This window comes from Boleophthalmus pectinirostris, unplaced genomic scaffold (assembly GCF_026225935.1).
Source record: "Boleophthalmus pectinirostris isolate CB_2022bp ecotype Guang Dong unplaced genomic scaffold, ASM2622593v1 HiC_scaffold_17, whole genome shotgun sequence".
Taxonomy (NCBI): domain Eukaryota; kingdom Metazoa; phylum Chordata; class Actinopteri; order Gobiiformes; family Gobiidae; genus Boleophthalmus; species Boleophthalmus pectinirostris.
In genome coordinates this window covers 16984074-17011883 of record NW_026571115.1, presented here as the reverse complement: position 1 = coordinate 17011883, position 27810 = coordinate 16984074, and the positions used below count along the sequence as shown (strand labels likewise).

The following is a 27810-nucleotide window of genomic DNA, read 5'->3' as shown; positions in this document are numbered from 1 at the left end:
TATGTGACAATATGTACGAGAGATTATGATAGTTGACGTTGTGGAATTTCTAGACTACAAACAATAAAAGAACTGAGAAGTCTTGAATCAAGGAGTCTGATTCATTAAAGCATCTGTGGGCACAATCACAGAAATGCCTGTCCCTGTTGGTCCCTAAGCTGTAACATAACAATGCATATAGAGTTTATACCCCACAGAGGGGCCAAAGTGTCAACATAAGATAACAGGATGAGAGCAAGTTATTAGTTAGCTAGTAGCAAAACCCAAAACCATTAATCAACAACCCAAACCTAGTAAAAGAGTAAAGACTAGAATAAAAATTTCTATAACAGCATGTACCTAAAACGCATTTTTATTCCACTCAAAGATAAAGCGTGCACCTTTTACATTCACGACATCATAGCTATGCATTTGCCATGTAATGCTGTAAAATGGACACAAGAGGGCGTGCGCACCATATACCAAGCATCATCAGCCATGTAAGCACTTTTAATGACATAATTATTTTGTGTGTATTGTAGGGACATGTTATACAATCCTAAGAAAACAAACAAACAAAGCAAATTTTATGTCACTGAAAATATACCTTGTTTTTGTTTGATTAATAAACAACAGTAAACAGTATTTATTACGAAAAATAATGTAGTAATATTTGTTTATAGACATAGCAGCTCGTAATCAATGTGGGTTTGCTTAACAGTTAGGGCATTTTATCCATCATATTCATAACTTATAACTACTACTGTAAATAACATCAAGCTGCAGACCCATTTATTGGCCCCATGTTAAATGATAGCCTCCAAGGAATTTAGAATCCAACAGCTGCCAGTTGAATCTTCTTCCTGATATTAAAATGTCTGACCTCCAGCCAATTTATCATCACATTTCATTCACACCATGTACTGATGCCATTAAAATAGTGATCATTAGAGGGCAGCATTTGGTCACTTTTGGCTGGGCTTGTCTCACCACCGACAGCAGCAGCTACCACAAACAACAAGGAAGTGACCAAGTGGCAGCCTGCAGTCGAGATGGCACCGAGTGGATTAAAAGCAGTGGTAGGCGAAAGTAAGTAACTAAACTATACATTAGCATACGATACAATTATGAGTAGAAGGGGGTCATCATGTACAACCACAGGGCAGCTTTGCAGAATGACTCGAACCTTCTCTGAGGAGCCTGCGACATAAAGGAAAATCTTACTTCCTGTTACATCGCAGTTTTTAGACTTCTCAACAGTACACAGGCAGAAGTAGAAACGCGTTAAAACATCACACTAAAGTAATGCCTCAGGTTTATATGTTTATTATTAAGTTGAGGCCTTTGTTGTGCCGTCAAGTCAAAGTAAGTTGAAAGCTAACTTCGCTAATTACTTAAAAACTTTCACAATAGATAATGACACATAGGTGACACAGTCATTGGTTTTAGATGCAACAATTGTATTTAGTTAATTCATAATCTAGACTAAAGATGATAAAACTCGATAGAACAGACCAACATCCTGCAGGTGTGCCCCACTAACCAGTTTGTCCATCATGTGATTCCACCTGATGCAGCACTTGACCGCTCACACACGATTTTCTCACGATTTGCTTTTTATTTTTGGAATTTATTATACATTAGATGAATTACTGCAAGTACCTGAATTATTCAAATAATTGCTAATATATATATATATATATATATATATATATATATATATATATATATATATATATATATATATATATATATATATATATATAAAATACATACACATATATATATATATACATATATATATAATATATATATATATTACACACACACACACACACACACACACACATATATATATAAAATTTGTTTCTCACCTTCCACGGTGGTAGGTCTCTCTCACCCTCATTCAGCTCAGGTCCTCTACCAGAGGCCTGGGAGCTTGAGATTTCTGCGCAATATCTTTGCTGTTCCCAGTACTGCACTTTTCTGGACTGAGATGTTTTTCCCGGTATCTGTTGTAGCCACTCTTCCAGTTTGGAATATATATGTGTGTGTTTATTGCTTTACTGCATGCAATGTTTATTATTATTAATTATTATTATTATTATTATTATTATTATTATTATTATCATCATTATTTCTTCTAGAAATCATAAATGGAGTTATCAAGAGTGTGAAGAAGGATGGTGAATGGAAGGTAAAAATTGTTGCATTATGAGCTACAATTGCAAGCTCCTCTGGGCCTGACTCATGTTGTTCTTTAGGTTCTTATTGTTGACCACCTGAGCATGAGAATATTATCCTCCTGTTGCAAGATGTCTGATATTTTGGCAGAGGGTGTTACAAGTAAGTTTGAATGTACCCAAATGCGTAACTTAAAAAAAAAAAAAAAAGTTTTAATATTTATTCACACTCTTCATTTATAGTTGTGGAGGACATCAACAAGCGCAGGGAACCAATATCAAGTCTGGAGGCTATTTATTTGATCTCACCCATGGAGAAGGTCAGCTTTTGCTTGGTGTTTCTTATGACAGTTATTTGAGTATTACACATCTTATTCTTAAAAATAAACTTTATTTTTAATTATTATTATTTTCAGTCTGTTGAAGCTCTGATTAATGATTTTAAAGACACTGCCTTTACTTACAAAGCAGCACACATCTTCTTTACCGATGGTAACATTTATTTTATTTGTTTATATGACCCACATAATATTGTAAAAGTAATTTCTAATGCTACCTTTTTTATTATAGTTATTAATGACATGTTTTATTTGCTTCACAGCCTGTCCAGATGGGCTCTTTGCTCAGATTGGGAAAGCCAGAGTTGCTAAAGTGATCAAAACTTTGAAAGAGATCAATGTTGCTTTTCTGCCCTATGAGTCCCAGGTTGTTAAGACTTATCATTCATAATTGTCGTTGTAATTTGTCCAGAACTAACCCTTTTTGTTTAGGTCTTTACCCTAGATGACCCAGGCTCAATGCACTCCTTCTACAGCTCAAAGCCTGCTCTGGACAGGGACAAAATGATGGAGAATATCGCAGAGCAGATAGCTACTCTGTGTGACACACTGAAGGAATACCCTGCCATCCGTTATCGCAAGTAAGACCCCTGTAGCAACCACTGAAAAGCCATTGTCCATTTTTGGGATTTTCATTAATTAGATTTTTCTGTATGTATTTTCAATTGTCTTAAAGGGGACCTGAAGAGAATGCTCGACTGGCCAATGAAGTCTACCAGCGTCTCAATGCTCACAAGGCTGACAACCCAAGCATGGGAGAGGTTGGTTTGTAGTAATAACAACACATTTGACAACTTGTTTCTTTTTCAAATTTATTTTAAAATGGGCTTTGGGACTTCTGCAGTTCTATTTTCTGTCTTCACTGTAAGTTATGGCATTTCTTCTTTCTCCTATCTTTCCTAACTTAGATTTCCTTGCTCCAGTGATGTCTCAAAACAGGCATGTATGTCATAGGTTTTTGCTTTTCATTCATCTAATCTTAATCACTTGCTTACAATCAATGTGACACATGTTTTTTTCATATGCAGTACATTTAACGTCTTGTATTAGTGTGATTTTACCCATCTTGCTTAAATGCATTTTTAGGGTGCAGACAAGGCAAGATCCCAGCTTCTGATTGTCGATCGTGGTTTTGATCCTATTTCACCCATCCTGCATGAGCTGACCTTTCAGGCTATGGCATATGACTTGTTAGAAATCAATCAGGACATCTATAGGTAACTACAAGCCTTAGTTTATTTTGTCAAATAAACTGATCCTATTTGTGTAGTTCTGTTCACACTTTTATTTCGTTCAGATATCAGACGACAGGCATTGGAGAAGCAAAAGAGAGGGAAGTGTTACTGGATGAAGATGATGAACTTTGGGTTCAGCTCAGACATATGCACATAGCTGATGTGACCAAGTAAGTTAAAAATTTTACTCATATAAGACTCATATAAACAGATATAATAAAACTGCATTTTATGTCAAGCTCTTTTCATGAAGACTTTAAATGTTATATTTATTTATTCATCATATAGCATGGAATATTGATGTTGTTTTGATACACAGGAAAGTGACAGAACTTTTACGTGGGTTTTGTGAGAGCAAGAGAATGTGCACTGATAATGTGAGTTTTGTTTGTTTATTTAGTTTGCCGCCACTCTAAAAATGTAACTCAAATAATTTGTTTACTTTAGGCCAACATTAAAGATCTCTCCCAGATGCTGAAGAAGATGCCGCAGTATCAGAAAGAACTCAGCATGGTAGGTGTGATTACAAATGTATATCAGTTCATTTATAACAATTGCATCTTTATGACATTGACATTCTCTGCATTTTAGTACTCCACTCACCTGCACCTGGCTGAAGCTTGTATGAAGAAATTTAAGGCCTCTCTTGATAAACTTTGTGAGGTAGAACAGGTAAGCAATGACAACATCTACTACAAACATACATATTTTTTTATTAATGAAAGATGGAGGGACAGAGGGATTATCTGATATTATGGGATTATTCATCATTTCACCACACTTTATGTCATTTAATCTCTATTTATAGCTGCTCTTATCTACACTGACTTAATGGAGAATCAGACTGTGTAACAAGCTGCAGACTGGACATGACCAGACTTACACATGTTTATGCAAATATTTATGGCCCTGTTATATCATCACTAAGTTCTGAGGGAGGGATGTCTTAGTTGGTTATGTGTAAATCCATCATGCAGCTATTATTCAGTGAAAATATCCACTGTACGTATGAGACGCGCATTGTCTCAGCAGAGCACTTTGTATCCATCCACATTTAGTCTTGTCTCAGATTAGTCAAGGCACCCAGAAAATCATAAGCTGTGCATTGCTAAGCCACAATGACATCCAAGTGTTAATGGAACCATTTTAATAGAGTAAACCATTGGCTACACTAATGGATTGTCTGCATGTCTAAAAGTTGTCTCTTAAATCCACTGGGCATTTTTGACTCTTAAGATAAAGCATGTGGTCCAAAAGCCACTGTCAGATGCCATCAGTTTGGACTGTTAGGTATTGTCATTATGCTTTTATAGTGGGGCTTGGAAACTGGAGGGCTTCTCTAGTTTCAGATTTCTACTATGGTGTTTATTCTTTTTTGATTTGTCTCTTCTAACAGGACTATATTTGTGCCAGTGAAACTGTGATGTAGTTATGTAATACTTAAAGTACCTAAACTTTTTAGACTCTTCTGTCATGCAGCAATTTATTAAATCTTTGCCGTGGCGTTTTAAACGGTCTGTAATGTCTTGACAGGATCTGGCTATGGGAGCAAATGCAGAAGGGGAGCCTCTAAAAGATGCTATGAAAAGCATTGTCCCTGTGCTCCTCAACATTGACATTGAAGCCTATGACAAAATACGCATCATACTGCTGTACATATTTCACAAGAAGAAGGGTATGCCACATCTAATTTCCTTATATTATAATGCAAACATCTGTTTAAAATAAACTCTTTTACTTGTAGGCATTGGAGAAGAGAACCTTGCCAAGCTTATCCAACATGCCAACATACATGAGGACAGTAAGATCATCACTAACCTGCAGAATCTGGGCTGCAACATCATCGCTGGGGTACTTGTCTTTATTGTGCTGCTCTTAAAATTATATTTTATTCTTTTCTGTCTAAATTGTTTTGTTATTCAGGGACGAAATGCTGGGAAAACTCTACCAGAACGAAAGGAGCGCACAGAGAGCACATACCAGCTTTCAAGATGGACACCCACCATTAAAGATCTCATGGAGGTAGTAAAGATAATGATCATGACATATATTCCTAACCTTTACCTACAATACTGTACATATTGTACATACTGTACTGTAATATTTTGTCCAGAATGCTGTTGATGACAAACTGGACAAAAAGCAATGGCCTTTTGTTGCTGATCCAGCTCCAATCAATACAACTACCACTGCTGTCAGGTATGGCCTACACTCTAATGTGATGACTGTTATGAGGGTATTATGAAGTTTGAATTATTATCTCTCACCATGGGCTTGGCTATCTATACCTCTTATTCAGGCATGCCTATTAATAGACAGTGCAGTCTGTTGTTACATTATTATTCCTGTAACTAAATTTGAGCCAAGCTTTGAGGGGTTCTGAAAGTGATATTAAGCCATTTTGTTTTGAATGCTCTCTAAATCCCTTGTGAAATTCCTGTCATGATGACAGTGCTTATAAAAGCTCCTTTCCACTGAAGATCACACATAATCTGCGTAATGCTCACTGCTCATTTCACTTCCTGTTTAAGTGCAGAGATAAAAATGTGCATGCCATAACACTGACAACTGTGAGCAGGGGCACAAAAGGGGGACAAGAGGCCCTTGACTGGGATCCAGAAAAATATAACAATAATATTAAAGGTTTGCAGTCATGGGGCCCACTTTTCTTTTCAAGCTGTTGTCAAGCTTTTTGGCCATGACTTGGGACTAGAAGTGTAACCTTCATTATTGATATTCTTAAGAAGTAAATGAAGAAACAAGAAGTAGCTCATAGCAGTTGGTAAGGTCTCTGTGGTCCTATCAAAAATGGAGCACACTGAAAAGGTATATAAACCTAAATGAAGAAAGCTGAGCTAACCTTTTGCACATTATTTGTTTATTTGGTCAAGGCAGTGCATGTTAATAAACATACATGAGACCCTTATAAAGATTGTGCTATAGGCTAACTTCCATCCGCTGTCCCACATTCATTTTCACACTTTCATCCATACACCAGTGTACTCTCAACACTGAAGACAAAGTGGGCGAACTGACTTGCTTAAGGACACAACAACAGCATGCACTCTAACCACTGAGTTACTGCCACCCACTGTAACATATTTTTTATAATGCCTGTTTATTTGCAATGATTAAGTGGCATTTCCCATTTACAGTAGTGCGCGTTTTGGACACTGGCATAAAAACAAGTCTCCAACAGAATATCGCTCTGGCCCTCGTCTCATCATTTTTATTATTGGGGGGTTGTCCCACTCAGAAATGCGATCAGCTTACGAAGTCACTCGAGCTACTGACGGAAAGTGGGAAGTGATCATTGGTACGTAACTAAGAAAAAAAGAAGTATGTTAATGAATAAATAAAGTTTTTTATGTTAATATTTCCCTTTATTTCTAGGTTCATCTCACATATTGACTCCCACCATCTTTCTAAACGACCTGAAGAGTCTTGACCAAGTTCCGAACTCTGACTCTTAGAAAAGTCTCCCCCGGGACCTTACAGCATGCTTTGTTAGGTGTATATGATGTTTTTAAATGACTAAATAAAGAAGTGATTATTTTAATGTTAATTAATAAATGGGTTGCCTAGACTGCCATGGTGAATTGTACTTGAATGATAGGTGCACGCTTAAGATAATTTGTTATATTTTTGTCATAGTTTGTTTTCCTTCTGTCTTCTCTTATAATTTTGTTTCTACTACTTCAGGTCACATTCTGTCAGGAATATACACAGAATTTGTTGTTAGAAGAAAGGATATATATATATATACACACACACACACACACACACACACACACACACACACACACACACACACACACACACACACACATATATATATAATTATATTTATATAAACCATGTGCTGTTTTATCTTGTCTAAACTGCTGTATGAAGTATTTACCACTCTTTATACTTGGCTTGAAACAGCTGTGGTGAAAATTAAACACAATGAAACTGGTGTAAGTGTATTTATTTACATAAACAAAACTAACAACAACATACAAGTAATATTTTAGAAAATAGTATCTTTAAATCCATCCTTGTTTAGCTCTTTGACTAAGTAAATTGTGAAGTTTGTTCTCACAGTCTCACATTAAGTGTAAATGTGAACTTTTGTCTTTGTGGATCAAAGAGGAAAACATGTAGCCTACACCTATCAGTGAAAAAGATCATCTCTCTTGATGTAGAGGATTATGTTTCCATCTGAGATTACAGATGGTAATACTAGGAACAGTGCGCTGGCGCAGGTCTTAATGCCAATGGGTTAATACTCGTGATTTAACTCTAAAAGCCTTTTACCCAGCTCCATCCTTTATACTGTTGGGATAACATCAAACTGAATACTTTTTATGATGCGGTCATGTTTGCACTTTGATAAATCAATGGATCCTTTTGGTTTTTAGACAAGACCTTACAGCAATATATTTTCTTTAAAAGTGTTCATTGGACAGAAGGCAGCAGCTGGGAAGAGCCGAGTCTTAATCTGGTAAGACTTTTATAATTACTCTATAGTAACTTTTTTTTTTTTTTTTTTTTACAAAGCATAATGTTGACTTCATATTTGGGTGTTATTTATTTCTATAAGACTGTCCACAGATCATAATTTTACCTGGCTTGTGAAGTTTTATATAACAGATTTCTTTTAGATCTAATAAATAATTGAAAGAAGTACATAGATCTCAACATGTCCACACCAGCAGGTCAGAAAAAACACAAGAGCTTCAGATTTACATGTGAATTTGTTGTGATGCCTGCTTCTCTTCACAGAGTCACCTAAGGACACAGGGCAGTTTGACAACCAAATGTCATTGCTCAACTACCAGGTACAGAACAGAGAACTGACTTACCTAAGTTTAAAGAATAGTCAGAATAGTATAATTAAAACATATTTTTCTAGGAACTACAATTCACTGATCACCATGGCTCTGCACCTCAGATCTCTGTTACAGAGAGCAGTCCTGAAGCACAAAGGAAGTGTGTACCAAATCAAATACAGGCTCCCTCTGAGACTGAGTGTTCAGCTGATGACAAGGTTTATAAGGCATTTGAATTTTAATGTCATTCTTATACTATACACATATATCATTTCTGGTCATTCAGGAACAAGTGCCTAATGAGGAAGACAAATTAATTAATATGATCCATTATGGCCAACGAGGACGTATGGAAGATCAGTGCTGTCGCTTAGATCCAAACAGAAGTGCTCCATGCTCACCACATAACACGCGGAGGAAACCCATTCAAAATTTAGGTAAGATACAGTTATGATATTACTATTTGCCTTAGATATTAATTCAGCAAAATGGTATCAACCTTGGCTACTTGTGTTTGTCGGTTTGAAATAGACTGGGATTTCATGTCTGAAAATCCTCTGTAGCTTTTCAGAAACATCAGCCATGTAAAGAATAGAGAAAGGAATGAAAAAGGGTGTAATTATTCCTTACATGAAGGATTTTTCAGAGAACTTAGCTTCTTGTGTTTTTTTTCTAGGATTGGAGAATGAGACTTTTTTGAATGTCTTGGCCAGTTCTCAGAGCAGACGGCTGGACGATCAAAGAGTGTCACTACCCTCATTACCTGGATTAAAAAAAGACACCTCTTCAAATCCAGACTCAAGCTACCTCTGTTATATGGTTTCAAAAGTGCAGGTAAAGTGTTTGGCCAAGCACTTGTGCTTTTATTTATCCTGTTACTTTGGGCATAGTATAAAATGTCTCCAACCACACTTTTTTGTTTAAAGGGATCCAGGATGGATGACCAAAGATGTTCTCTGCCACAAATTATAACTGGTGATATTTTATCCATAAATGGTTCAGAACGTACACGATCTGCCTCTTTTTGCACAAATGCAGACATGTTTCCATCCAACAAGAAATCTGTTAAAAAGGTATTTTATCTGGTCCCCATTATTGTCATCATAGATGTTAAACAGTTTTCTTTTCTTATAGAGCCCCAATCTACTTGAACAGGACGGCTTCTTTAACATGATTAGTCGAGTACAACAGGAAAGAATGGAGGATCAGCGTTGTGAGCTAAAAGCTACACCAAAATCTTTGCGCAAAAAAACACCTGAAAAATCACCAAAAGGTCAGTGTTACCTTTTCATTTATTTCAGATATGCGTGTTTTTCTGACAGTTAATTGATTTGTCATTTTGCCAGATTCCGAAGCATTTTTCAGTCAGCTTGCCACTTCTCAAAGTCATCGCCTTGATGATCAGCGTGTGTCTCTCCCATCATTACCAGGGATTCAGAATGGAGGCAAAAAAAATAATGCCGCTGAAAGTGATGCAAATTACCTCTGCTACATGGTGTCTAAAGTACAAGTGTGTTAGCAGTTTTTATTTTATCACTATTTCCAGGTTATTTGGATCTGCATAACATAGCATACTAATTGTTGTCCTTCAGGGCTCCAGGATGGATGAGCAGAGATGTTCTGCACCTTTTATTTTTCAGAATATGAGTCCTTCTTTTCAGTGCAAAGACTCTGATAAAGCTCTTCACAGATCTTCTTCTCTAAATCGGAGAAAGAACAGCAAAAAGGTTTGCAAAAGTTGTAGTAATAATTTTTATTATTTTGTAGAAAATATAAGGTAATGATCTGAATGAAATGTATGATCTTATTAATTATTGATTGATGTTTTTAGGAAATATCTGTAGCTCAACAAGAGCAATTTTTTAAAAATTATGAAGCATGCCCAGAAGGGACGTATGGAGGAGCAGCGTTGTTCTCTACCCTCTAGCACCCCTGTCACACCCACACACAATGGCAGTGCTTTAAATAACATGGGCAGAGGTCAGAACTACATACGGGTCAAGGGTCTGGTAATATTTTCTTACTCTGATACACTGATACTCTGTAAACAGGTGCAGAGACTGATGTATTCTCTAGAAGTCCTGAAAGGCAGCTGAATAATCAACGTGCAGATCCCCCTGTCCTACCCAGGACAAGTGGGACATCAACTGAAAAACGAAAGGCTGTTTACACAGAAGATGCATTACCTGTAAATTTACAGTTTTTTTCTATTGTATTATTTATTTATTTATTTTGGGTCAATTCCCTTTAAATCTTTTGGATGGCAAATTGATATGGTTTTAAATATGCTTAATTTCAATGTTTTTATTTTGTTTTGTTTTTTTTAGAAAAAAGCACCACAGATAACTGTAACACAAAGTACACCAACCACATCAAAGAAGGAATTCTCAAGACCTTTATCCATGCAGCAGGAGTATGTTGAACCCACTTCATTGAGATCCCTTCCAAAATCTGCCTCATACAGTCAAGAGACATCACCAGTGCAGGTACTATAATTAATATACCCTATTATTCTCTTTTCTGAAAGAGAATAACACTGACATTGACATTTAATAATCTTATCTTACATGATGTGTTTTGCTCTTGTCTGGTACTCTGTACTCTTGAGTAAATGCTGCATTTGTTTCATTCCAGCTAACAGTTAGAGTGTCCATGAGCTTTTCATCCTTACAGGTAAGAAAAGTGGTAAAATAACTTATATGACAACTACATAATTATTCAATATTTGTTTAAAGGGACTGATGAACCCTGACCAACCCAGAAGCTTCCCAGAGCTCTTCTTGACTCTTGGAGCACCTGGAGATAACCTAGTGATTCCTCTGAGCCCAGTCCCTGGAAGACGCCTTTCCCTCAGTCTCAACCTTATCCCAAAAGAAGAGGCGGATATGAAACAAACTCCTCCAAACCATCCAAGTCCCTGGAAATCTCACTCTGGACCACCATCTCCTACAGTCAGGATGCCCACTCACTCACCATCAAGCCCCCAAGGCAAATCCATGCTTGTGGCTATTACTCAGGCTGTGAAAGGTCAGAGAGCTCCTGTTAGAAAGGGCAACAAAGTAAAAGTAAAGAATAAGCCCACTCAAGATAAGGGGAAAAAGGTTATGAAGAAAGATAAGAGTGGAAATAAACACAAAACAGGTTGAGCCAATTATTATGATTAAATATAATATATATTCTTCTTCTTCTTCTAATTATTATTATTATTATTATTTTATTATTATTACAGATGAAATTTTAAGCCTTTTTATTTTAGCCACAAAGGTTGGAACAATAAGGATGAATGTTTATAAATAATGTCAATCTGTAGAATAATTTAACCATCATTGTTATATTTTGGTTTAAACATGCAAGACTGTAGCCATATTTTCTCCTAACGTTTGCTTGGTCATTTGTTGATTCATCAGGAGTTCTTTTCCTCCCCAATGTAGCAATGTTATTGTGTTGGCTTTATTCATTGCCAAATTACCTAAATGTGTCGTTTAATGGGACTACAATGTTTTTTTTTGGTTTTTTTTTAATGTCACAGTACAATGGGAGGGGAAATTAGGGATCTATTGTTACATAAATAAATAAATGAAAGACTTTTAGATACTTCAACAATAATAAGAAGAGACAGTGTTAATGTTATTTTTGTTTATTTATCATATACACAAGATTTTTCATTCCACAAGGCAAAAGATCTTCATTCTGCATCATTTCCCTGAAGAAAGACATAAAATATAATCAGCAAAAAATAATATATTTTGAATGAGTTCTTTTTGAGGTTTCTGCTTTGTACTATTTATTAGCTTTAATTTTGTACACGATTTAACAGCTTTTGCTTGTCTGGGTAAATAACTTGTGCTTATGTGTTAAAAAACAATAACAAAGAAATAGACTTACTTTTCCAACATCACGACTCTTGGCTCTGAGCTTGTTGACCTGGGACTCAGCGATATCAGCACGCTCCTGAGCTTCTTCAAGTTCATGCTGAACCTTCCTGAGTCTGGACATATGAGTGTTGGCCTGCTCCTCCTATAAAACAATTTAATATTCCATTAACTTTATCAAATTACAATTATAATATGTATTTTAAAGTACATACAGCTTCCTCAGATTGCCTCTTGTAAGCTTTAACTTTAAGCTGCAGTTTATCCACCAGATCCTGGAGTCTGTTGACATTCTTCTTGTCCTCCTCAGTCTATAAAAGAAGCAATTGGTATGATTGTCTAACTGTATAATACTAGATTCACATTGTACATCTAAAAGTAATTGCAAATAATTACTATTGATTAATTTAATTAATATTCAATTGAACATCTGATAAATACAATTACCTGGTAGGTCAGCTCTTTGACTCTACGCTCATATTTGCGGACTCCCTTCACAGCATCAGCTCCGCGCCTCTGCTCAGCTTCTACTTCTGCCTCAAGTTCACGCACCTTTTAAAAGAAAAAATGTATGCATGACTTGTCATCTTTGTTACAGTGAAAAAAAAATCAGTTGACACAAACCCTGGACTCCAGTTTCTGGAGCTGCTTCTTGCCGCCCTTCATGGCCAGGTTCTCAGCCTCATCCAGACGGTGCTGCAGGTCCTTGACAGTGACCTCCAGGTTCTTCTTCATCCTCTCCAGATGAGCACTGGTATCCTGCTCCTTCTTCAGCTCCTCAGCCATCATGGCAGCCTGAAATGTTGGTCATTGTAAATTTGTTCTGCTATAAACACACCGTGTTTAAATCAGTGAGCTCACATCAGTGATGGCCTTTTTGGCTTTCTCTTCAGCATTTCTTGCTTCTTGGACAGAATCATCTACTTCACCCTGAACCTGGACCAGATCAGACTCCAGCTTCTTCTTGGTGTTCAGAAGACTGGTGTTCTGTTTGATGGAGATATATTTGGTTTATATTTTGTATTTTGCATTATCTACATGACTGATTTCAAGACCCAAACCTGAGAATGAAGCAGTCCAACACGCTCACTAGCATCCACCAACTCCTGCTCAGCCACTTTACGTGCTCTTTCTGTCTGCTCCAGAGCAGCTCTCAGCTCCTCAATCTCAGCCAGCATCAGGCCATTTCTGCGCTCCACCATGGCCACCTGCTCCTTCATATCTTCCTGTCCTCTGACAGCATCATCAAGATGCAGTTGGGCATCCTGTTAAGAGAAGAAAACATTGTATCATATATCTTAAAAATAGAAATTATTAACATAATTCAGGATGGATAAAGTTTATTTTGTCTTATTCTTACCTTGAGCTGGCCCTGGACATTCCTGAGCTGTTTCTGGGCCTCAGCTGCCTGTCTGTTGGCATGGCTCAGCTGAATCTCCATTTCGTTCAGATCTCCCTCCATCTTCTTCTTGACTCTAAGGGCATCATTCCTGCTCCTGACCTCAGCATCCAGAGTGCTCTGCATGGAGTCAGTGACTCTCTGGCTGTTCCTCTTTATCTGCTCCATCTCCTCGTCCTTCTCTGCAAGCTTCCTGTCAATCTCACTTTTGACCTGGTTGAGCTCCAGCTGAACACGGAGAATCTTTGACTCTTCATGCTCTAGAGTGCCCTGTCAGACAAAGACATACTGTGTAAGCTTATAGCAGAATTGTGTGGGAGCTTTTAAATGGTCTGGCACAAAAATACCTCAGCTTCTTCTAGAGCAGTCTGGATTTCAGCTTTCTCAGTTTCCACAGCTTTCTTTGCTTTTTCCAGCTCATGAATGCTCTTCCCTGTGTCACCAATCTGCTCAGTTAGGTCAGAGATCTCCTCTAAAAGATATTTAGTAAGACACATGTTACAAATGCATGTTTCATGTTGTAGAACTGGTATAATACAAAAAAAAAAAAAGATGTGACCATACGCTGCAGGTTCTTGTTCTCTCTCTTCATGGTCTCCAACTGATCCAGGGCCTCCTCATAAGAGTTCTTCATCTTAAAGAGTTCAGTGCTCAGAGAACGAGCCTCCTTCTGGGCTCCCTCCAGTTCAGCTTGGCCCTCCTCATACTTCTGCTTCCACTCTGCCAGAACCTGAAGAATTTTATTTTTAGATTAAATGTATATTCACCATTAACATGTTTTAATATCTTTTTTTTACCTTGTCGAAGTTCCTCTGCTTCTTGTCCAGATTGGCAGCCAAAGCATTAGCTCTTTCCACATCAATCATGAGGTCCTCCACCTCACCCTGCAGCCTCTGCTTAGTCTTCTCCAAAGAGGCACACTTGGAGTTCACAGCCTCAATGGATTCCTCAGCCTCCTGAAGACGCTGGGCCAGCTTTTTCCTGTGATAAACAAAGATACAAAATTCTCAGTCTCTGGAATTCAGTATACAGAAAAATTGTCCTACTTACTTGGCCTCCTCCAGCTCCTCAGTGCGCTGAATTGCATCAGTCTCATACTTGGATCTCCACTGAGCCACTTCACTGTTGGCCTTGGACATTCCTCTCTGCAGCTCGGCCTTTGCTTCCTGCTCCTCCTCAAACTGCTCTCTGAGCAGATCACAGTCATGACGGGCAGACTGGACAGCATGAGCCAGGGCATTTTTGGCCTGAAAATGTTGCATTATTATAATAAAATCTTGTGTAAAACCAACAAAACTAGTAAATAAACACAATACCTTAACTTCCTCTTCAATATGTCTCTTAAGCTCTTCAATTTGCTGAGTGTAAGCTTGTTTACCCCTGGTAAGTTGAGAAATAAGTGCCTCTTTTTCTTCCAGCTGGCGTGAAAACTCACCTGAAAAAGTAATGTTTACTCTTCTCATCTTTTAATATATACAAATAATATAATTTCTAAACTCAAAACACTTACCATTTTCTGTTTGTAGCCTGGCTCGTTGAGCGCTCATGTCATTCAGTTGACGAACGTTTTCATCATTTTTGCTCTTAATTTCACTCAGTTGGTCTTCAAGGGTTCTACACATTTTCTCCAGGTTGGCCTGTACAAATACAGAAAAATTTATGTATGCATGTTGAAAAGCTGTTAAAAGTATTTTTTTTAAACAATTATTTACCTTTGCTTTAGCCACAGACTCCATGTTGCTGGAAAGGTCATCAATCTCCATTTTGTACTCGCTCTTCTCTTTCTCCAGCTTCTGCTTGACACGCTGAAGGTTATCGATCTGCTCTCCCAGCTCAGCCACACTGTCAGCCTGCTTCTTGCGAAGGGCTGCGGCTGTCGCCTCATGCTGCAGAGTGGACTCCTCAAGATCACGACGCAGTTTCTGGAACTCAGCCTCACGTTTCTTGTTCAACTCAATCTGAGCAGCAGTGGCTCCACCGGCTTCCTCCAGTCTCTCACTGATCTCCTCAAGCTCCCTGGAGAGGTCGGCTCTCTGCTTCTCCACCTTTGCACGAGCTGCTCTCTCAGCTTCAATCTCCTCCTCCAGCTCCTCAATGCGAGCCTACATTTGATCATAGGAACAGCAATTTATTTTTTTTTCTGAGCTAAAACACTTGTAAGAAACAATTCCAGTAATTACCTGAAGCTCCTTGATTTTCTTCTGAAGCTGAGCACCAAGAGACTGCTCATCCTCGATCTTGCTGAGGAGCTGGCTGGTCTCAAAGTCCTTCCTAAAATCACATTTTCATTAGTATGTGTATTGTTATTATTAATTTTCTTCTTATTTAATTAATTAACACAATTTACTTTTTGATCTTCTCTTCAGATTGCTGCTTGTCATTCTCGAGGTCCATGATGGATTCCTGGGCCAGTTTCAGGTCTCCCTCCAGCTTCCTCTTGGCTCTCTCAAGGTCCATGCGGAGCTTCTTTTCTTGTTCCAGAGACCCTTCAAGCTATCAATTGTAATTAGAGTTTAATGTCGTTTTGCTGAGATTCTGAAAAAGCATTGAGATTAATGATGGAATAAAACTATATGGCCATACATCATCAACTTGCTGTTCCAGCTTGGTCTTGGCCTTGGTCAGAGTGTTGACTTTGTCTTCCTCTGCCTGGAGGTCATCCAGAGTTTGCTGGTGGGACTCTTGGAGGGCTTTCTTTTCTTTGGACAGCTTGGCAATAGCTTCATCTTGAGATGCCATCTCCTCTGTCAAGTTCTTCACCTGTATGTGAATTAAGTATGGAATATTATTAGCTTAGTTCTCTGTGAGTAGTAAAATTTCATCTTCAGCTATTTTCACCTTGTTCTCAGTGGCATGTTTCTCTTTCTCCACTTTAGCCAAGGTGAGCTCCAAGTCATCAATGTCTTTCTTCAGCTCAGAGCATTCATCCTCCAACTTCCTCTTCTTTGCTGTCAGCTCAGCATTGATTTCCTCCTCATCCTCCAGTCTCTCAGTTGTCTCTTTGAGTTTGGCCTCAAGTTGGATTTTGCTTTTGATGAGTCCCTCACACCTCTCCTCTGCATCAGAGAGGTTTTCACTTTCCTAATAAATGTATTTGTAAAATTAACAGGTGTACATCAGAGATTGTAAATATTTAATGATAATATAAATAAAAATAAGGTTTTTTTTTTTTTTACTTACAGATGCCACTTGAAGCTGTAGGTCATTCTTCTCCTGTAACAGGGAAACCATTTTCTCCTCCAGCTCTTTCTTTTTAGCCAGAGCAGCTGCCAGATCAGACTGCATCTTCTCATAGTTCTCTTTCATTTGAGCCAATTCTTTCTCAGTCTCAGCACTCTTCAAAAGGGGTTTGATTTTAAAGTATAAATGCATCCATGGCCAGTTTTTCACATTCATGAAGGAACGGATGTTGTACTGGATGGAGAAGATAGCTTCTCTAAAATATACACAAGCATATGTATGTTAGTTTGTGAAATAGTTAGTTGTGAAACACTGAAGGTCAGATGTTATAATAATTACCTCCTCTCCATCATTTTGACAAATTCTTTTCTCATAACATATCCTCTGCAGAGAGCTTGGGTCATGGTCACCAGCTCAGCCAGTTTCTCGTCTCTCATCTCCTCAAGAGTACCCAGCAGACCAGCTTTGAAGAACACCTGTTTTTCAGACAACAGATGGTTGTAGCCTGTGGTGTAGAAGATGTCCATACACAATACAAATTACTTAAAACTTTGTGAAGAGCCCACCTTGGTGTGTCCAAACTTGTACTGAGTGTGATCCACATCAATGGAGCCAAGCAGCTTCTCTGAAGCTTTCTTGTTGTCAATGAACTGTCCCTCAGGGATGACACTTGCATTCAATACTTTGTATCTAAAGTACACATGAGAAAATTTATCTTGAGCATTACTGCATATTTCCCACTTTTCTGCATAAGTATTATCAAAACCCTTGATGTGTTAAATTTGTTAAAATCCATATTTACAAACCTCTGCTTGAAGTCACCATAGAGGATTCTGCTGGGGAATCCCTTTCTGCAGATTCTGATGCCCTCCAGCACACCATTACACCTCAGCTGGTGGATGACCAGGAAGTTCTCCATAAGACCTGAAAATGAATGTAACTATGTTGATTAATAAATAATGGTATAATTCACACTGATATTCATTTGAAAGATGCTTACCCGGGGTCTTAGATTCATTGGGAATCAAACAACGCACAAAGTGAGGGTGAGTGCTCCTCAAGTTGGTCATCAACTTGCCCAAATTTTCCTGTAGTTAATAATCACATGGTAAATAATGGCTTCTTAAATATGTGGACTTACATATAAAACATACATAGAAAAGAAAAACAACAACAACAAACAAACCCTAAAAAGTGCAGACACAGTCTGGAAAGAGCCTCCTTTTTTCTTGCCACCTCCACCCTTCTTGCCACCACCACTTCCAGTGTCTGATGGAGATAAAAGGGTTTAACATAAGGCTTTGTATTTACACAGTAACAGAAATTAGTGAGAACATTTACTGTCCTAATTAAGCTGTGACATAATTTCCTCACCATCAGCTGAAGCGTGGGTTGCATACAGTAAGCACAGCAGTTTGTTTGCAGACTTCTGGTAGAGCTGAACAACTGAGTCGTTCAGAGGGTCCTTGTTCTTGTCCAGCCAGCCACTGATGTTGTAGTCTACTGTACCAGCATAGTGGACCAGAGAGAAGTGAGCCTCTGCCTTGCCCTTTGCAGGCTTTGGCTTTTCAAAGGCTTTGGTCTTGCCCAGATGCTGGTCATGCAACTTGTTTTTAAAAGATGTGTCTGTAGCCTTGGGGAACATGCACTCCTCTTCAAGGATGGAGAAGATGCCCATTGGCTATGAAAAATAATAATATTTAAATCTGCAATTTGTGTATAATTTTGTGTTATGGGTAACAATCGTTTTACCTTTTCAATAAGCTCAATGCAGGCAGCCAAGTCCATGCCAAAATCGATGAACTCCCATTCAATGCCCTCTTTCTTGTACTCTTCTTGCTCCAGGACAAACATGTGGTGGTTGAAAAACTGTTGCAGTTTCTCGTTGGTGAAGTTGATGCAGAGCTGCTCCAAACTGTTGAACTACAAATCAAAAGAAAAAAAAATCACTATTTAACCCCATACTCTTAGTGAGCATGCTTTTTCAAAATAGTGTTAAACTTACATCAAAGATCTCAAATCCAGCAATATCCAACACTCCAATGAAGAAGGATCTTGGCTGCTTAGTGTCCAACATCTCATTGATACGAACAACCATCCACAAGAACATTTTCTCATAGACAGACTTGCATAGAGCCATGACAGCGTTGCTGACCTATGTGTATGCATACATATAACATGGACATTTTAAAATAAATGCAATGTATTATTTTTATTAAATAATACAATTAATTTAAATACCTGTGGGACGGTTTGACCTTTTGTCACAAACTCATTTCCAACTTTGACTCTTGGGTAACAAAGAGCTTTCAGCATGTCAGCTGAGTTCAGACCCATGAGGTAGGCAATTTTATCAGCAACTAATAAGAGAAGAGGAATATTGATTAAATTATTATTAAATTATACATTTTCACACAAGTAACCATTCATTAGTCTATGCTCTCTGAAATATGCTAATTAATCTCAAATAGTATTTACTCTCAGTGCTGTCAGGCTCTGCCTGTTCCTCGCGCTGCTTCTGCTTGAACTTCATGTTACCATGGTGCATCACAGCTCCAGTCAGCTTGTAGATGGCTACTTTCTCCTCAGCAGTGAAGCCCAAGATGTCAATGGCTGTCTACATGAACACAGAAAATCCATCAGAATTTGTTTAGCACCACACTGCATCACAAAGGTTTAGTTTATCTTACATCAGTTGCAATGAACTCCTCCACATCATTGATGCTCTTGACAGTGATTTCACCCTGGCTGATCATTGGGTAATCATAGGGGTTAGTGGTGATCAGAAGGGCCTCTGTAATTTAGAAAATTTGAAATACTTGTTTAAGTACATTATTTTCACAAATGTTAACATTATGTGACATAACATACCAAGCAGTTCAGGCTTGTGGCCAGTCATGAGCTGGTAGAAGATGTGGTAGCTCCTCTCAGCGGACAGCTGGAAGGTCACACGGGATTTCTCCAGCAGATCTCATGCACAGATGCAGAACAAATGCAATTTTAGGATTATAAAGAATATGCCTAACTTTGTTTGGGATAATTAATTATAAAGTTTGATAAAATTTTTATTTTCCTTTGACATTTCCACCAAGTAAACTGTAACACTTTAAAATAAAACTTACATGTTTCAATGTCAGCTGAAGCGAGCTTGCCACTAGTGCCAAAATGAATCCTGATAAATTTACCCTAAAGTTTCAAAAGAAATATTATTGACACATCTGGATAATTAATCATATTCATATTTATGCATATTTACTCACAAAACGTGAAGAGTTGTCGTTTCTAACAGTCTTGGCATTACCATAAGCCTCCAGCAGAGGGTTGGCAGCAATAATTTGGTCTTCCAGTGAACCCTATACATTATCATACTAAATATTAATAAAATACAAAACGTAAACTCAATAAGAAAAGAAAAGAAAATACCTGAATTTTTCCAGCAGTTTCCTTTTTGGACCCAGCCACTGCAATTGTTGCAAAGTACTGAATGACACGCTTGGTGTTCACAGTCTTTCCAGCACCGGATTCTCCACTAGATTGTAAAATGTGCAATGTTAGTGACTTGCATTTTCTAATGTATCATATGTGCCATTTTCTGCAGTTATTGTTACACTTACGTAATCAGGACAGACTGGTTTTCACGATCTAGGAAAAGATGATAATACATTTTAGTATTTAACAAAAATGAGAGTAAAGATTTTACACAAGTAAATAAATCTCACCTGTGAGCATGAACTGATAGGCATTGTCAGAGATAGAGAAGATGTGAGGTGGGGCTTCAATCCTCTTCTTGCCTCTGTAGGCCCCAACAACTTGAGCATCGTATACAGGAAGCCATTTGTAAGGGTTCACCACGACGCAGAACAACCCAGAATAGGTCTATGGGATTACAAACAAGTGATTAAACATTATGAGTTTTAATAGCACATGCATGAGATTTTTTTTTTCTTTACGTAGATCATCCATGATGCAAAACGCTCTTTGAGGTTATACAGCACAGCAGGCTCGTTGAGGTGGGTCATCATGGCCATGTCCTCAATTTTATCAAACTTGGGAGGATTCATGGGATGAATGTCATCCTCTTTGACTGTTACCGTCTGTGGAAAAAAAAGTGGGTTCTGTAGTATGTCTAATAAATAGTTTCATGCATTCCATGGTTAGAAAAATCCTTGAATGTTTGTATACCAACTTGTAAAATATAAACAAGAAAGCGTACCTTTCCAGCAAGTGTCTCCACTGTTGCTTTCCCTCCTTCTCGTTTTACAAGTTTACCCTTGACATACATGTCATCAGCATCTACCACAAAGTAAGCAGTTTTAGCATCAAAAGGTGCAGTTTGGGCCTCAATCCTCTCCTTCTCTGGCTTCCGGAGGTAAATGGCCGCTGGGCCATAGGCCTCCATCTCTGCGTCTGTGCTCATGGTGAATTTTTTGGAAGCTGAAAGATAGGTATCACATATAAAACCAGGTAAGTTCAAAGAGCTATTTCTCAAACAAACAACAGCATAATCTCTAGAAGACAGTACCTTCTTCACCCACAGAAAAACTTCCTGATCCTGTATAGTTAACAAAATGGGTTAGACTTAATGTTATCAGATCATCATGTATTACGCAGTAAACCTTTGTCAGGTTGTGCTTACCTGTGTTGGAAGCCTGTTGCTCATTGTCTCAGCTTGCAGCTGCCCCTTTTATAGCAGGATTGTCTCTTCAGTAGGTGGGCCCTGCTCATTTTGGTCATGTATTCTTGTCTGTTGTCACTAAACTTGTCTCATTGACATTCACAGCTAATAAATTATCTTGAAGCAACTGCATCAATACTTTTGTGACATTTTATATCAGAAATGGACTTACAAACCCATACTTATGTGTTCATGAAATGAACAATTAACCTTGTTCTTACACATTTTGTGTTATCAACTGATTGATTAATAATCAATCAAACAAACAAACTTTATTTATAGAGCCCTTTAGAACACTCAAGGTGCCCAAAGTGCTTTTCAGTAAAATAGAACACAATATTAAGTTTACCTTGACGAGCAACAAATTCATATCCTTTATATTGAGATTACAAAACAAAACCTAAAAAAAAATAAACTCAAAATATCTTTATTGCCACAATCACAGTAAAACATTTCTACAGTTAATTAATAAAAATTAACATTAATGAACATTAGTGTAATTGTCAAGTGCGGATTCTGACAATAACTAATTTCAGTCATATGTTTATTTATTAAACCATGTACCTTTTTCTGGGTAGTGAGTTGCTGGAATAATAATTGTGTTACTTATAAAACAATTAATATGTCAGCAACATGTTTCAATTACAAACGTATTTGCTTAGTCCCTTTAGTCCTCTATGTATGCTGTGGCAAGTGTTGCGACTTTGGAGAAGCATGTAAATGTCACTGGTATATGGTTGCAGCATGACCACACAGCTCATATGTCTGTCTGGAATAAAACTGGGGCTGAAGGCCATTCCATAAAAGCTAAGGAGGGATTACATATCGCCTTGGAATGACATGGATGCACAGTTGCCATCTAGGCTTGGATAAGCCTCAAAATACGTCTAGTGCCAATAAACAAAATGTTACGAGTGCCACAACTGTAACAGATCCATGAATAAAAAAACAAAACATTTCCTCTCTACATAAAATTTAAAGTCAGTTTTTCTTTGATCTGAGAATACGTTAATAGTGAGATAATTGTATCTTTGCTATTTTTACACTAATGTATATATTTACTGGTCCTGAAAAGTAGGTGTGTGAACATGTTCCTCAAGTAAGCATGCCTTTTTGATTTTTTAGATCTCTCCTAATGTCTCCTAAGCCAAATGTCGAACCATTTGACAGCATTGTTCTTTGTGTCTGAGAAAAGCATTAAAAGCATTATTTGACACACACGATTTTGTATTATTATTATTATGCCTGAACCTGTGACTAATCAAACCAAGTCTGGAGTGTGAAAATGGACAAAAATCAAACAGTAAATAAAGATGGACATGCCAGTGACTGGTATAAAAAATTAGAACCCATTGATCTCTAATTTTTGAGTGAAGACCAAAAATAAATAAATAAAAATCACAGTTGATTCAGTAGTGCCACCTCAATTTTTGATTTCCATGGGTCCTATGGGTACCCGAGCCGGAAAAAAATGTATGTAAAAAGTCTAAAACCCAGCTCGAAAAATAGAACATGTCAGGACATGGCAAAAATAATATTGTGGCTCCGCCCAAAACACTACAGGAAGTCGCAGGGAGCTTATTTATAATGGGGCAATGTGACAAAGTCATATGACTCTAGCTTTTATGGTTTAGGAGAAATATAATTAATGGAAAGTAAGTTTTCCATGTTTTTTTGGAGCAGGATGATGTTTGTCATAGACAGTTGAGTTGCAGAGGCAGCTGTGATGTGGGGGTGGGACGAGAGGCGGGATCTTGGCGGTGGCACGTATCCTGGTGGTCAAGGGGTGGTGAGGGCCTTTAACGCTACTTGTGGTTTTAATTATTCATTAATATTAAGTAAGCTGTCTGTTTAAATGGCAAAACAGAGGATCCTTAGTGGGCTTACTGGACCATTTAAGAAGAGCTGGCATACAGTAGGATTTACTTAGACTAAACTAAAAAATCTTAATCAAACTCTAATTAAAGACTTGTATGCATTATAGTACATTTTGTTACAGGCTTACACAAAGGAAAGCGTAGCCTCCAAATAATTTGAGCTGTATGAAACAATGCAATAGTTGCAATTTGAGGCCAAATGTAACTACCATGTGATTGTCAGTTATTAGTCTAATACCACACGCAAGAAATCCCCACTTTAATTACCTTACAACAACAGCATTTGTCTCTAGTACCCCTGCAGTTGTCTGTAAGACAACAAACCATACAGAAATAGCACCTAAATGGCAGAAGCTCAAACCAAGTGACAGTGGGCTATATATAGACAATGGACACCTGTGTCCTATAGGCTCCTGAGAACATACAGTATACTGTACTGAAGCAAGTTGGATTTTAGCTGATTACTAGCCTATTATTTTTGCTAAAATTGTCAAATAAATTACATATTATGATTGTTTTCATAACAGCCTAAAGGTAAACATGGAAGGTCCTCTTAAGGCTGAAGTGCTGCTAACTGTTGTGCAAGGTAAAATACTTTTGGGGTATTTTTTTCCACACATCATACTTCTACTTTTGAGTAGGCTAACAGTCCTATATTTGCTGTGTAAGAGGCCTACTCTTAAATCCCCTTGAAAAATAGACGGTGCATCTCAGAGGACTATCCTGTTAGGTATCCTCAAAAAACCATTCAGCGTGTTCTCTTAAAAATAACCACTGGAATCGATCGATTAAAAACAAAAAGAATTTATTCCCTATACAATACAATTCTAATACAGAGCTCTGGGTCAGATTGTTGTCCCTAACTGCCTATGGCTACAGAGGTCTTACGATCAGGCAATCTGACTGCCTCTGAACTAACTTAACCCAGGTTTTATAGACATGAATATGCAAATAATATGTTGAACAGGTAACACCTTGAATCTTCCCTGGAGTATCTCTGCATTCCTTTAGGTTTAGGGAGTTGACAGCAGCCCAATGTAAATCACCAGTTTATTTAGTTTCGCACCAGGCCGAACCATCTCCACTGCTGCTGCTTTACAATGAAATTCCTTAAAAGGATACAACCTATATCCGCAAAGGATTACTTTAAAAGCATACATGTTTCACACAGTGGTACCTTTAAACATACATAAGATTTCAGTGGTTAAACAACTCAATGTGTAATAGTCAAACAAATATAATTTCTATGTTTAATATGCCCATGTGATGCACTCAAAAAACTTCACCATTTGGTACAGCCTTCATTTCCCCTTTTTGACCTCTCTTAAGAGGTCACTCCTCCAAGTAGGGTAACATTTTGTGGTTTCTGTTCCTCTCCAACATCTTTCACACTCAATTGGGGATACTGTCCTCTTAGATCAGAGCAAATTTCACTGTTAATGACCCTGAAACACAAAACACAACACAAGACACACAACAACATTCCTCCAATGCAGAAAACTATTATTTCCCCCTATGGACAGGGGAAACCCAATACAACCTAAAAAGAAACATGATCATGTGTATATACTCAACCTTCAACCAATGAATATTAACCAACCATGTGCCGGGAGGAGAGAACACAGTCTAACACCACACCTGGAGTGTAAAACCCTCATATGTCTCTGGAGCAAACAAAAGTCCCCTATGAAAACACATAAAAAGAAAACACAAACAAACACAAAAAATGCAGAAATTCACAGTCTGTGTTAGATGAAACCATCTATCTTTTCCCATCCAACTGAACAGCCGTATTCGTACAAGCAGTCACTCCGTACGACCCAATCCAACATAGTTCAGAGCACTTCCAAGATAAAACCTGCAAATAAACTTCAGAAGGTGGAGATATAGCAGCCTCCTCACTAGAAGCTGGGGAGAAAATTAGACACCAGTTGCCTCAGTTGATTCCAATATGACTTAAACTGAAGATTTAAGAATGGCACCTCTTCCTGCGGTACCAATGTAGCCCCTAGACCTGGCATCAATCGTCCAGTGAGCAACTCATAAGAAGAAAAACCAACAACCTAATTAATAGTTTGTCTCACTGCCAGAAGAACCAGGGGCAGGGCTTGAAGCCAATTAAGCCCTAAAGTAGAACAAATCTTAACCAATTTATCTTTTAGAGTGCAGTTCATGCGTTCACCCATCCTTGGCCTTGAGGATGATACACAGAACCAAACTTATGACGTAGGCCTAATATTACATAATATTTCTCAACTTTTAGTAGAGGGTGATTATTGAAAGGTGTACCATTATCAGACCTAATCAAAGCTGGACAGCCATGAGTAGGAATATAATGATTAATCATTACCTTAATCACAGAAGAAGCATCCTCACAATTCACAGAAAGAATAGGCTTCAGACCAACCTGTGAAGGAATCTACAAAAACCAAAAGATATCTCTTACCTTGGACACGATGTAACATATCCGTGAAGTCAATGGTCACTCCATCAACAGACTCTTCACTCTCCTTCTCCTCCCCACCTTCACCCATGGCACTGCCCAACCATCTAGAAAGCCTCATCAGATCGGGAATCAAGATGGTTCCTCTCACACCTAACATAGCACGGTCAAGGGTTATGTTGAACTCTCCCCCATACAAAACTGTGCCTGTTTCACCACCAGAGACTCTCTCAGCTCTCCCCTCACCCAAACCTCCCCCTACTCCACCTCCTCGGTCCTTACCTGGTCCCTCAATCAAACCTCCTTGTATTCCACCTCCTCGGCCCTCACCTGGTCCCTCACCTGGTCACTCACCCAAACTCTCCCCTGCTCGCCCTCCTCCGCCTTTCCCCAGAGCTGTTATCACCAAGAGCTAGGACGCACAGGGCCTCTGTTGTCCCAGGACATACAGTCATGATAAAGGTAATATCAGGCTGGGGCCCTGCGATGGAGCTATATCTCCAGTTACAACAATTAAAAGAAGGACAGTTAGACTGTCTAATCAGAGAAAATCAGAGAAATTTAGTTCACATTCCCTGTAAGAAGATAACACCCAGTCCTACTGAAACTAATCAGAAACTTGCTGTGCTCAATGTCAGATCTTTATGTAACAAATCATTTCTAATTCATGATTTTATTTCTTCTTTTAATCTTGACGTTATGTTTTTAACTGAAACATGGCTTGACAAAAACACAGGCCATGCAGTGCTAGTGGAATCAACCCCTCCCAACTTCAAATTTGAATCTGAAACACGAGCAAATAAAAAAGGTGGAGGAGTGTGTGCATCTTTTAGAGATCATTTGGTTACACACAGGTTGTCATTTGGGGTGTTTTCATCATTTGAGTATGTTTCCTTCAAAATGGAGCTAAAACAATCACCGTCCATACTCTACATCGTCATATACAAACCTCCTCAGCACTGTCAAAGTTTTATTGATGATTTTACTGAGATGCTTTCAGTTTTTTGCACAGACTTTGATGGTTTAGTCCAGGGGTGGGCAAACTTTTTGACTCGAGGGCCACAATGAGTTCTAAAATTTGACAGAGGGGCCGGGCCAAGAACAGATGGATGGAGTGTTACTATAAATTACATACAAGATTTGACCTGTTAACGATTAATGATTAATTGAATTAAATTTCAGTTGAATAAACACAGCAGGAAAACACACCTTCAGTTTCAGTGGGAACAGTGTTGTTGATCTCCCTGTTTTGCCAGTGCATCAAAGTCTGGAGTAAGTTTTGTGGTGGCGATTCTCAGGATTGATCCGAGGTGTTGGTCAGTTATTCTGGATCTGTGACGGGCTTTGTTTATGTTCATAACACTGAATGTCTGCTCACATACGTAGGTCGAGCCAAACAAGGCCAGCATCTTCCGTGCCCTCCTCCGGAGGTTTGGAAACGTGGCTTCGTTCAGTGAAGCATAAAAGTCGTCAAGTTTAAGAGTGTTGAACTTTTCCTTCAAGATGGAGTCAGACTGAAGATCGATCAGTTCCAATTGCACCTCATGTGGTACTGTTTCAGGGTCTTGTGAGAGGGGACAGGACACGAGCTGAAGTGAATTTTCAATGTTTTCAAAATCAGAGAACCGGCGACTGAATTCTCTGTGCAGGTCATCCAGTGATTTGCTGTATTTCTTTGCATATCGCGTCGCCTCTTTCTCTGTGCCAAGTGTGGTGAAATGAGTGAAAGATGCGTTTGCAACTTGTCTGGAAAATAAAGCTAGCTTAGATTTGAACGCTGTAACATGTTTGTACATGTCGTGCACAAACTGATCT

At 38.3% G+C, this 27810-nt stretch overlaps 3 protein-coding genes across 4 annotated transcripts; 2 read left to right on the top strand and 1 right to left on the bottom strand.

Annotated features, from left to right (window-relative positions):
• The first annotated feature begins 956 nt into the window (after positions 1 to 956).
• On the top strand, positions 957 to 7693 carry stxbp2 (syntaxin binding protein 2). Of its 2 annotated transcripts, none has more exons than XM_020934660.2 (19): positions 957 to 1068; positions 2127 to 2176; positions 2244 to 2325; positions 2406 to 2482; positions 2579 to 2654; positions 2764 to 2867; positions 2933 to 3081; positions 3177 to 3261; positions 3587 to 3717; positions 3798 to 3905; positions 4055 to 4112; positions 4183 to 4248; positions 4327 to 4407; positions 5269 to 5410; positions 5480 to 5586; positions 5659 to 5757; positions 5849 to 5934; positions 6891 to 7051; positions 7129 to 7693. In XM_020934660.2, the coding sequence occupies exons 1-19, from the start codon at positions 1032 to 1034 to the stop codon at positions 7206 to 7208; spliced, it is 1779 nt and encodes a 592-aa protein (XP_020790319.1). In that variant the 5' UTR covers positions 957 to 1031; the 3' UTR covers positions 7209 to 7693. The 2 variants fall into 2 exon arrangements, with proteins under 2 accessions (XP_020790319.1, XP_055008386.1); XM_055152411.1 differs by lacking the exon at positions 957 to 1068 and adding an exon at positions 1191 to 1344.
• A 2744-nt stretch (positions 7694 to 10437) lies between these two features.
• LOC129408580 (uncharacterized protein DDB_G0290587) lies at positions 10438 to 12214 on the top strand. Its single transcript, XM_055152412.1, has 5 exons — positions 10438 to 10529; positions 10601 to 10737; positions 10877 to 11035; positions 11184 to 11222; positions 11285 to 12214. Exons 1-5 carry the CDS (start codon positions 10445 to 10447, stop codon positions 11693 to 11695), a joined length of 831 nt encoding a protein of 276 aa, XP_055008387.1. The 5' UTR covers positions 10438 to 10444; the 3' UTR covers positions 11696 to 12214.
• Positions 12215 to 12234: 20 nt separating this feature from the next.
• LOC110169134 (myosin heavy chain, fast skeletal muscle-like) lies at positions 12235 to 21417 on the bottom strand. Its single transcript, XM_055152730.1, has 39 exons — positions 21214 to 21417; positions 20951 to 21094; positions 20720 to 20876; positions 20615 to 20642; positions 20439 to 20529; positions 20261 to 20353; positions 20123 to 20186; positions 19872 to 19970; positions 19691 to 19794; positions 19479 to 19617; positions 19242 to 19360; positions 19006 to 19155; positions 18753 to 18923; positions 18375 to 18681; positions 18187 to 18269; positions 18001 to 18088; positions 17807 to 17924; positions 17567 to 17690; positions 17340 to 17476; positions 17001 to 17256; positions 16659 to 16901; positions 16404 to 16580; positions 16168 to 16313; positions 16001 to 16091; positions 15533 to 15922; positions 15331 to 15457; positions 15137 to 15255; positions 14871 to 15067; positions 14618 to 14801; positions 14385 to 14550; positions 14168 to 14292; positions 13782 to 14090; positions 13483 to 13686; positions 13283 to 13408; positions 13046 to 13216; positions 12869 to 12973; positions 12637 to 12732; positions 12435 to 12566; positions 12235 to 12252 (listed from the first exon to the last, which is right to left on the bottom strand). Exons 1-39 carry the CDS (start codon positions 21415 to 21417, stop codon positions 12235 to 12237), a joined length of 5802 nt encoding a protein of 1933 aa, XP_055008705.1.
• Between the last annotated feature and the right edge of the window lie 6393 nt (positions 21418 to 27810).

Excerpts from the sequence above, each read along its gene's own strand:
- stxbp2 (XM_020934660.2), top strand. The coding sequence starts at position 1,032 with ATGGCACCGAGTGGATTAAAAGCAGTGGTAGGCGAAA. Across the intron at positions 2,655-2,763 it reads ACACATCTTCTTTACCGATG|CCTGTCCAGATGGGCTCTTT; the intron begins GTAACATTTATT and ends TTTGCTTCACAG. Across the intron at positions 3,082-3,176 it reads CCTGCCATCCGTTATCGCAA|GGGACCTGAAGAGAATGCTC; the intron begins GTAAGACCCCTG and ends ATTGTCTTAAAG.
- LOC129408580 (XM_055152412.1), top strand. The coding sequence starts at position 10,445 with ATGGAGGAGCAGCGTTGTTCTCTACCCTCTAGCACCCCTGTCACACCC. Across the intron at positions 10,530-10,600 it reads TTTAAATAACATGGGCAGAG|GTGCAGAGACTGATGTATTC; the intron begins GTCAGAACTACA and ends CTCTGTAAACAG. Across the intron at positions 11,036-11,183 it reads AAGAGACATCACCAGTGCAG|CTAACAGTTAGAGTGTCCAT; the intron begins GTACTATAATTA and ends GTTTCATTCCAG.
- LOC110169134 (XM_055152730.1), bottom strand. The coding sequence starts at position 21,417 with ATGAGCACAGACGCAGAGATGGAGGCCTATGGCCCAGCGGCCATTTAC. Across the intron at positions 16,314-16,403 it reads TGGAACAGCAAGTTGATGAT|CTTGAAGGGTCTCTGGAACA; the intron begins GTATGGCCATAT and ends TACAATTGATAG. Across the intron at positions 15,256-15,330 it reads CAGGCTACAAACAGAAAATG|GTGAGTTTTCACGCCAGCTG; the intron begins GTAAGTGTTTTG and ends TTACTTTTTCAG.